Raw genomic sequence first — 9361 nt, 5'->3', positions numbered from 1 at the left:
AGGCATGCGCCACCACTGCCTGGCTCCAGCCCCCTTTTATTTTTATTTTATTATCCAGGCTGGTCTTGAACTCATGAACTCAGGACATGACACCAGCAGGCTTTAAACTCTGATCCTCCTGCCTTCATCTCTGGAATGCTGAGATTGCAGGCATGCATTGCTACACCTGGTTCTTGCTTTTCTTTCCATAGCCAGAAATGTTTTGTCTTGGATTATGGCATAATCTCCAGACCCAGTTTCAGAAATGTGGAACTTTAAAAAAATTATTATTTTATGAATTCATACATGTACACAGTGTATTTTAATTATCTGTAGAAACTCTCCCCCACTCTCCCAGACATCCCTCAACAGCCCTCCTCCTATCTTCACATCACCTTTTGTGTGTGTGTGTGTGTGTGTGTGTGTGTGTGTGTGTGTAATCTTGAATAGTGTTGCCTGCTGCAATACTGACTGATCTCATCAGCTCAAATTATGAGATCTTGTGCAATTGGTGAGTGTATGAGTACAAAGCGATGTCTAGAAGACAGCATTGCACAGAGCTCCTTCACATTCTTATGCCTCCTGCTCCATGACGTTCCTTGAGTTTTGAAGGGAGAAAATATAAATGTCCCACTTAAGGTTGAACACTGAGCTGTCATTTATTCTCAAACTGTTGATGAGTTAAGAGTCTCTGCTTTGGGCTGGAGAGATGGCTCAGGGGTTAAGAGCACGGGATGTTCTTCCAGAGGTCATGAGTCCAATTCCTAGCAACCACATGGGGCTCACGACCACCTTTAGTTGGATCCAGCACCCTCTTCACATAAAATAAATACATAAATCTTTAAAAAAAAAAAAGTCTCTAACTGTTACCCATTGAAGAAAGCAAGCTGGAGAGATGTCTCATCAGTTAAGAACACTGGTTCCTCTCCTAGAGGTCCTGAGTTTGATTCTCAGCAGCCACATGGTGGCTCATAACCATCTGTAAAGAGATCCGATGTGCTCTTCTGGTGTGTCTGGAGACAGGGTACTCGTCTATGGGTACAAACACAAATATTTTTAAGGTGGCTTGACAACATGTCCATTTATCAAAATAACAAATATAAGTTTCCCAGGGAAGGCCTTTGACCTTCAGAATCATGAAGGTCATTTGACCAAGTCTGCAGTACCAAGCATGAATTTCCTCTGTGGGAAACAATCCTCGAATCCAAGAGGAAAGTGTTTGGTTGTTTCTTTAACATTCGTGCCAGTACTGCACCAATGGGCCTATCCTGCCGGGCAGGTTAATGCACAGTGTTCACCTCTGAATAAGGCTATCCGACTTCCTCAGCAGCCAGCAAAGTCTTCCCTTACGGTGAAAGCTAACCAGCAAGGAAAAAATGGGAATGTGACGGATGCTTTTAGGAGAAGATCTCACTGGGACACAGGAGGCCTGACTCTGATACCTCAAAACTTACTTCTGCCATGGTGATTATTCCAACTGGCTATCCTGAGAAACTGTAGATACACAGTTCTCTGTAAAGCTGCCCTTTGGGGAAGGGGAGGAAACAGTCACTGGTAAAGTCTTCAGGACCCAGAAGACAGCTACTCTGAAGTAACTTTTACCACAAAGGTTTCTTTCTTTCCTTGCAATGAGAGCAGTCAACAGCAAGGTCAGCAGCCCTGCTCCCGAGACTTTTATCTACATAACAAGACGATCTCTTCTCCTCGACTGTGTGTGTGTGTGTGTGTGTGTGTGTGTGTGTGTGTGTGTGTGTGTGTCTCAGCCTCCCCTGGTTTGCCTCTGTTACTCTAGGAAGCCTCCCTCGTGCTGCTCTTCTGAAATAACTGGAGTTACAGATGGTTATGAGCCATCATGTGATCTCAGGATGGTACTTAGATTAGACATCAATGCTTGCTTTACAACCTCAGTTTTGTTTTTTTTTGTTTTTAAAACTCACAGTAGTCCTTATAAAATTAAAATCTGTGTCACTTATCAATATGTTTTTCGGACAATTTAATTCATATACTGGTCAAAGAACCTAGGAAGGACAGTGGACACAGCAATATTTTTTTCCTCCATGCAAAGCCTTAGACGGAACTTACTGTTCTCTGAGACACAGTTAAGAAACGGTAAGGGGCTGGAGAGATGGCTCAGTGGTTAGGAGCACTGACTGCTCTTCCAGAGGTCCCAAGTTCAATTCCCCCCATCTACATGGTGTCTTGGAACCATCTGTAATGAGATCTGGTGACCTCTTCTGGTGTATCTGAAGAGAGCGACAGTGTATTCAGATACATAAAATAAATATGGGAGGCAGAGGCAGGCAGATTTCTGAGTTCAAGGCCAGCCTGGTCTACAGAGTGAGTTCCAGGACAGCCAGGGCTACACAGAGAAACTCTGTCAGAGAAACCCTGTCTCAAAACAAAAAAAACAAAAGAAAACAAAAAAGACACACCAGGAGAGGACATTGGATCTCATTTCAGATGGTTGTGGTTGCTGGGAATTGAATTTAGGACCTCTGGAAGAGTAGTCAGTGCTCTTAACTGCTGAGCCACCTCTCCAGCCTCCTGATTTTTTTATTTTAAAGCTTTGTGGTGGCACATGCTCTTAATCCCAGCATTTGGGTGGCTGGGGGGTGGGGGAGGATCCCTGTGGGATCTACACAGTAAATTCCAGAACAGCTAGGGCTATATATAGTAACAGGTTTCTGTCTCAGTCAAGTAGTAGTGGCGAATGCCTTTAATCCCAGCACTTGGGAGGCAGAGACAGGCGGATTTCTGAGTTCAAGGCCAGCCTGGTCTACAGAGTGAGTTCCAGGACAGCCAGGGTTACAGAGAGTAACCCTGTCTCGGGGAAAAAAAAAAAAAAAGGTTTCTGTCTCAGATAATAAGTTTCTTGGCTGATATAATAAACCAAATTGAGCCAAATTTAGAAAGTATGAAAGCAGGTTTATTGGAGACAGCTCTCGTGTGGGTTTAATGATCTCAGAGAATCAGAGGCCAGAGAAATCTCCATGTAAACAGGGACACAGAGGCAGGCAGACAGACAGGCAGACAGACAGGCAGACAGACAGACAGGCAGGCAGGCAGACAGGCAGGCAGGCAGACAAACAGAAAACACTGGGAATGCTGAGAGCGAGCCCTGGGATAGCTGAAGCCCTTTTATTTGCAGTACCCACCTCGCACACCTGTCCTGTCAGAGGCAGATGATAAATGATATTTCAGTCCCTAAGAACAGACCAGCAGCATCACTTGGATCCTAACATAGTTTTTTTTTTCTTTTTACAAATGATAAGTGTGTGTGTGTGCAGTGCCGGTGCAGGCAAGAAGATGTTGGATCCTCTGAATGTGGAGGTACAGTGGTTGTGAGACACCTGACATGGGCGATAGGAACTGAACTCCGCTCCTTCGGATGTGAGGTTTAACTCCTGAGCTGTCCCACCATCCCCGAAAATTCCATTTTGAAAGAAAAGCCAGGTTAGATTTACTAATGAGTGGGGACAGCACCAGCAAGCAAGGAATCTAGGAAAAATACCCAAATCGCTGGAAATATGCAAGTACCAGTTACAGAATACGGGAAAACCTGGGGGAAGGTCAGTTCTGGGGTGCGATCTGGCCATTTTATCCAGCGGGATTCTGAGGAAGACATTCTGATTCTATATCTCAGGTCCTTCATCTTTTGAATAGCTATCACTGTTGCTTCCCTGCAAGGTGGAGGTGAGAAATTGAGCAAGACCAAGAACTCAAGACTCACCGGTTTTCGCTAGGTATTCGCAGCAGCAGGCTGATGGGGGGGGGGGGGGGGGGGGGGGGGGGGGGGGGGAGTGAGGGGTTGGATAGGGTAGGTGGGACAAGCTTGTGACTACTAAACCACATCAAAGCAAGTAAGAGAGAAGTGTGCTGCCTGTAGATCTACATTCTTGCCTCACTCCATGTTTCTGTTTTTAATCTTTAATCTTTTCTTCCTTCAGGGTCTTTGATACTGATGGGGCCAGCTAATGACAGTTGAGAAGGGACCATATTCCCACAGCTTTGAAGTTTGCAAAACACTTCACGCATACTCTATTGGTTCTCTAGAAGAACAGAACCGATGGGATGAATATACCAAAATTAAATAATTTAATTAAACCAATTAGGATCTAGAGGGACGGCCAATCCAGCAAAGATCTAATCATCTGCCTTGGCCACGCCCTTTTGATCTGGCGAGTCTCCATGCATCAATTAAGGTTATCAGGACAGTTCTGCAGGAGAGGCTCCGTACTGAGATGATTTTAATTTGTGGCAAGTGGACATTGAAACCAACCGTAATAGCCACCATCTGCACTCAACCCAGTCTTGAATTACAGCTGCTTTCTGAGGCAGGAATGAAAAATTTAAAACAAAACATACTGGGTGGCAGAGGCAGGAGGATGTCTGTGAGTTCCAGGCCAGCCAGGGCTACACAGATAAACCCTATATCAAAAAAAAAAAAAAAAAAAAAAAAAAAAAAAACAAACCAAAAAACCAAAAAACACAAACAAAATGAACCCAGGCCAAGCACCCAACCAGATAAAGCTGGATATATATACATATATATGTGTATGTGTATATATCTATATGTGTGTATATATGTACATATATATGTACATATATACATACATATACATAAAACATATACATAAACCTCCTTTAGATTGAGGCGGGGAAATGGCTGGAGAAGATCTTGAACTTCTGTCCTTCTGTCCTTGAGTAGACATACATCCAGCTCTATGTAACTGTGCCTCTCATCCTCTTCCCCAAAAGGTCCCAGTAGAGACTCTGCTGGCTTGGCCACTGGAGTGATACAGGTTGGGGGTTAGGAAACGTGTCTGAGCACAGCTTAGCTTCATCTGAGGTGTCAAACACAGTCGCTGTCCTCTGATTCCTACAGCTCTTCCTCCCCTTCCAAAGGTAAGACGTGAGGTGACCGGATCCCACAAGAGTCCACATGCTTCAGGTCACACAACTAGAAAGTACAAACCAACATGTGGTCTGCCCCCACCTCACCCCACCCCACCGGGAATTCCTACACACGGCCCCTCCTTTCTTCTCCTCCTAAGACGGCCACAGGGAGCAGCTGGGCTGAATACACCAGGTGCCAGAACACAGCTGTTCCCTCCTTGTCCCCCTCCACACCCAAGCGAGCAGAGCTGGGTAGAGGCTGAGGGAGGTGGGGCTCGCTTGTGTTGTCCAGTGATGCTGTATCCACCTCAGGCAAAAGCATCCTGAAATTGATTCTGAGCAGTTCTGACTGGTGAGAGCTGCCACTGACTGGTTAGAGCTGGTGAGCAGGAGGGCAGGGAGTGCAGGCTTCAGGGCAGAGTATGCAAAGGGAGGGAGGGATTAAAGGAAGTGGGTTCTGGAAAAGGCACTCCGTAGGGCCTAGCCTCGGTCCCCACCACCCTCCAGCCCCTGGCTCTGTTCCCATCTGTACTAGCAGTGAGCGAACCCCTCTGAGCCAGCTTTCATGCCAGAAGGAAGCCCCACCATAGTAAAACTAATCCACGAGTTGAAAACTGGGGAGTGCAGAGGATAACTTGAAGGGAGGACTCGGCACCACCCCGCCTTGCCAGGTGAGATGAGTGCCTGAGGTACAGTCTAGAACCCGGGTTCCCTTTGCAGGTCCAGGTCCTGCCATGCCCGTCCCACTGCTCCCGTTGGTGCTTCGATCGCTGCTATCCCGCCTGCTGCTGCCGGTTGCCCGCCTGGCCCGGCAGCACCTCTTGCCCTTGCTGCGCCGGCTGGCCCGCCGCCTGAGCTCCCACGACGTGAGAGAGGCTCTGCTGAGCTGTCTGCTGTTTGTCCTCAGCCAGCAACAGCCACCATCGGATTCTGGAGAGGCCTCCAGAGTGGACCACTCCCAGAGGAAGGAGAGATTGGGCCCCCAGAAGTGAGGCCATGGGTCCTGGAAACTGCAGCACCATCCATCAAAGTACTTTTGGAGCGGGTTAGTCCAGGCATCCGCACTGCAGAATTCAGGACAGTCGGGGCTGAGTGCAAGAGGCCTCTGACCTGAACATCTCCCACTCCCCTAGCACCTTGCAGACTACATACTGTGTTGATTGCCCCTCCTCCCTGCAGCTCCCTCTGCCTTATCTCTGGCCTCCAGGATGGACCAGCAAATGGAGCTATCAAGGTCAGTTAAGAAATGATGTTTAACTTAGACTCAAGACAATTTAGCTAAGAGATGATATTTAAATACAAACTGTCCAGTCTACCTTAAAATAATAAGACCTTGCTTCCCCTTAAAGACTGAGTGCTTTCAAAGCTTAGTGTGCATCAGGTAGTCAATAAATGACAGTGTGTTGTTACTGGTGATCGTGGTGGTTTGTTTTGGAGACTTTTTTATGTATATCAACCAGTCTGGCCTTGGGCCCCTGAGAATGATCTTGAACTAACCTTTGCTCCTCTATGACTTTACTTCAAAGGCTGGCAGTACAGGCATACACCACATCCAAGCCTAGTTTGGGTGGTAGTAGAGATGGAACCCAGAACTGTATGCATGCACTCTCTCTACCAGTTGAGCTAATTCCAGGCTCTGGGTTGGATGATGCGGGTGGCTCAGAAAATCTCACCACCCCCACTCTTGCCTACCTCCAGGCTATCTGTGGGAGGCTGGAGAAGGGGCAGAGGTGAGGACATCGACATGGACAAGTCTTCCTTTGGCCAACTTCTTCCATCTGCCCTCAGTCCTCAAAAGCTACAGGTTGTTTGGAATTGTGTAACTTCACTTTGAATGTTCTACTGCGGCCCGGCCCGGCCAGGCCGATGGCTTAGATCTGTGTTACAGGAATGCTAGCTGGCTGGGAGGGCTGGAAAATTGACCCCTGGGTGCTCTGGAGACATCTCAGCGAGAGGCAGCGGGATAAAGAAGATTGGTTAGCAAGGCAGCGGACCGGAAGTGGAGACACGAATGACCTTTAGGGACAGCTTACTACCCTTGAAGAAATAAGAAATCACCTCAAAGTTTTACTTCTAGGAGCTGGAGAGATGACTTGGCAGTTCAGAGTACTAGCTGCTCTTCTAGAGGACTTGCGTTCAGTTTCCAGCATCCACATGGCAACTCACAACCCTCTATGTGTCCAGGTCCACACTCTCCTCTGGCCTCCAATGCCACCAGGCATAGACACGCACTCAGGCAAAACACCTGTACACATAAAAAATATATATTTTGTTTTAAATTTACTTTCTCACTCCCTAGTTGAGTGAGGGCTTTTGTGTATGAATGTGTGGGTGGGCATCGAGCAATAAGATTCTCTGGATAATTTATGATTCCCACACAAAAATCCTTCCAGGAGTGACTTCGGCTGTAGGTTAAGAAGGGCATTGTAAGGAATACAGGCCCCTGTCAGGGGATCCCCATCAAGTTAGGGATCCCATACAGGTTTCTACAGAAACTTGAGGCTGGGAAAGCGCAGACATCTGAGCTGAGCTGCCCCTCCCCCTCCCAACTCTACCTCCCAGGCCCTGTAGAACTTTTTCCTCCTCCCCGTGTCCCAGCTGTTCCTACAGAGTCCTCAGAAACTAGAGCATGTGCGACCTGTGGGGACAGGTGGATTAAAAGCAGTCCCACCTTTCCTAATACGTCCCCTTCTTAGCCCCACGGCCCCTCCCACTGGGCCTCCTTCGGGCCACTCGGTGTCTCGGGATCTCTGCTGGTCGAGCCGCGCACGGGGCGGGGCAGGCAGCAGCTGCGGGGCAGGCAGCAGCTGCGGAGCAGGAGGCTAGAGAGCTGTCGTCCGTGGCGACTACTCTCGCGCTCCCCGCGCCAGAAACGGGTCAGCTCGGGCCTTGGCAGCGGCCTCACCCCCAGGTGAGGAGGTCCGGAGATGGCTGGGGACCCCATGACCTGGGAATTTTCATTCTCCCCTGTCCAGCCTCCCCACCCCCACCCCAACCCCAGGTCCAGTCTCAGCAGGTGCTATGGGGAGCCGATGGGGACCGAACGATTATTATGGTGTCCAACAAGTCCTTCTGTCGCCTCATGAGGAAGGATATTCCTCCCCTCCGCCGCCCCCCAGAGTTTGTAGGACCACAATTGGATGGTTGTTTAAGCTCTAGGCCACTTAACATTATCCCCTGGGTCAGAGGAGACTTACCTGCCAACCCGCAGGTTAGTAGACACATCACAGAAATATGGCTAGAAGCCAAATTTAGACGGAATGAACAAAGTCAATTCTTCCTGAACTCTGACCTAGTACCCACCCTGTGTACACATCTGTCTTTATTTGAAAATTTGATACTGGGCATGGGGAAGACTTGATCAATTGGTTCAATTCTCTCAGAGCCTATGTATGTATGTATGTATGTATGTATGTATGTATGTATGTGGCACAGGCCTTTGATTTTAGCAATCCTAAAGCAGGGACAGGCAGATCTGTGTGAGCTACAGGCCAGTCTGGTCTGCCTAGAGAATTCCAGCCAGAGCTACAGGGTGAGTGAGATCCTGTCTCAAAAAAACAAAACAAAACAAAACCTAAAACTCAAGGTGGCTGGAGAATTGGCTCAGTGGTTAAGAGTGATTACTGTTTTTGGAGAGGACCTGGGTTGGGTCCCAGCACCCACGACAGCCTACAAGTCCAGTTCCATGGGATCCCAAGCCCCCAGGCCTCCACGTACACTTGTATCTGTGTGGTGTAAACACACAAATATATAATCTTGAAAAAAAAAAAAAACAAAAAACAAAAAACAAACCAATGTGGACGGTCCCTAAGGAACTGCAACCAACTCTGGCCTCTACACACACACACACACACACACACACACACACACACACACACAGTGGGTGAGAGATAGTCAGTTGGATCTTGTATTAATACAGAGTCCTTCCATTAACTTACTTTATTTAACAATGGCATTAGGCCTGAGGAGCTAGCTCAATCGCTAGAGCGTATCCCTAACGTGTTCCAGGCCTTGAACTTGACACTGTCCTAAAACAAGCAAGAACAAAACAAAGACAACAAAATCCACACTGCCTTAAAATTCCTCTTCATCGATGACTCTTTTTTGTGTTCCCTTAAATTCACCACGTTGGGCAAGTGTCTCCCTGGGTTTTCTCTAGTTCCTATTCTGCCACAAGGCCACAAAGATTTAAGCACTAACAACAGAGAACTTAGGACCTAGCTTGTGATCACCGCCCCCCACCCCCAAGCCCGGAGGAATCACTGTTGCAGCTAACACAGATGGCTGTTGCTACCAGCTGAGAGAACAGGCCTGTGAGAGTGGTGGGAAGCAAATTACCATCTAAAGGGGGAGGGGCAGAAATGATAGAGCAAGTCACACTCAGGACAGAAAAGTGAGCATCAGGTCAGATGGGCCAGCCTTTCTGACCTAACCTTAGTGATAGGGAATGGGGAACCATGATATGAAGAGAAAGGTTAAAAAAAAA

General features: G+C 47.8%; 2 protein-coding genes across 3 annotated transcripts in view; both read left to right on the top strand.

Annotated features, from left to right (window-relative positions):
* The first annotated feature begins 5126 nt into the window (after nucleotides 1–5126).
* Nucleotides 5127–6291, top strand: Mymx (myomixer, myoblast fusion factor). 2 transcript variants are annotated; one of them, XM_031347780.1, is made up of 2 exons: nucleotides 5127–5227; nucleotides 5596–6291. In XM_031347780.1, the coding sequence occupies exon 2, from the start codon at nucleotides 5610–5612 to the stop codon at nucleotides 5865–5867; it is 258 nt and encodes an 85-aa protein (XP_031203640.1). In that variant the 5' UTR covers nucleotides 5127–5227; nucleotides 5596–5609; the 3' UTR covers nucleotides 5868–6291. The 2 variants fall into 2 exon arrangements, with proteins under 2 accessions (XP_031203640.1, XP_031203639.1); XM_031347779.1 differs by having other exon boundaries at nucleotides 5155–5257.
* A 1400-nt stretch (nucleotides 6292–7691) lies between these two features.
* The window catches only part of Slc29a1 (solute carrier family 29 member 1 (Augustine blood group)), a 13883-nt gene continuing 12213 nt past the window's right edge, over nucleotides 7692–9361 (top strand). The window contains exon 1 of the mRNA XM_031347865.1: nucleotides 7692–7786. The gene's annotated coding sequence lies outside the window, so the exon portion shown is untranslated. The remainder of the gene's footprint in view (nucleotides 7787–9361) is intronic.

This window comes from Mastomys coucha, unplaced genomic scaffold (genome assembly GCF_008632895.1).
Source record: "Mastomys coucha isolate ucsf_1 unplaced genomic scaffold, UCSF_Mcou_1 pScaffold3, whole genome shotgun sequence".
NCBI classification, from domain to species: Eukaryota; Metazoa; Chordata; class Mammalia; order Rodentia; family Muridae; genus Mastomys; species Mastomys coucha.
This window is presented reverse-complemented; position numbering and strand designations above follow the sequence as displayed.

What these genes read in the sequence shown, in the direction of transcription:
- Mymx (XM_031347780.1), top strand. Translation starts at nt 5,610, where the DNA reads ATGCCCGTCCCACTGCTCCCGTTGGTGCTTCGATCGCTGCTATCCCGC.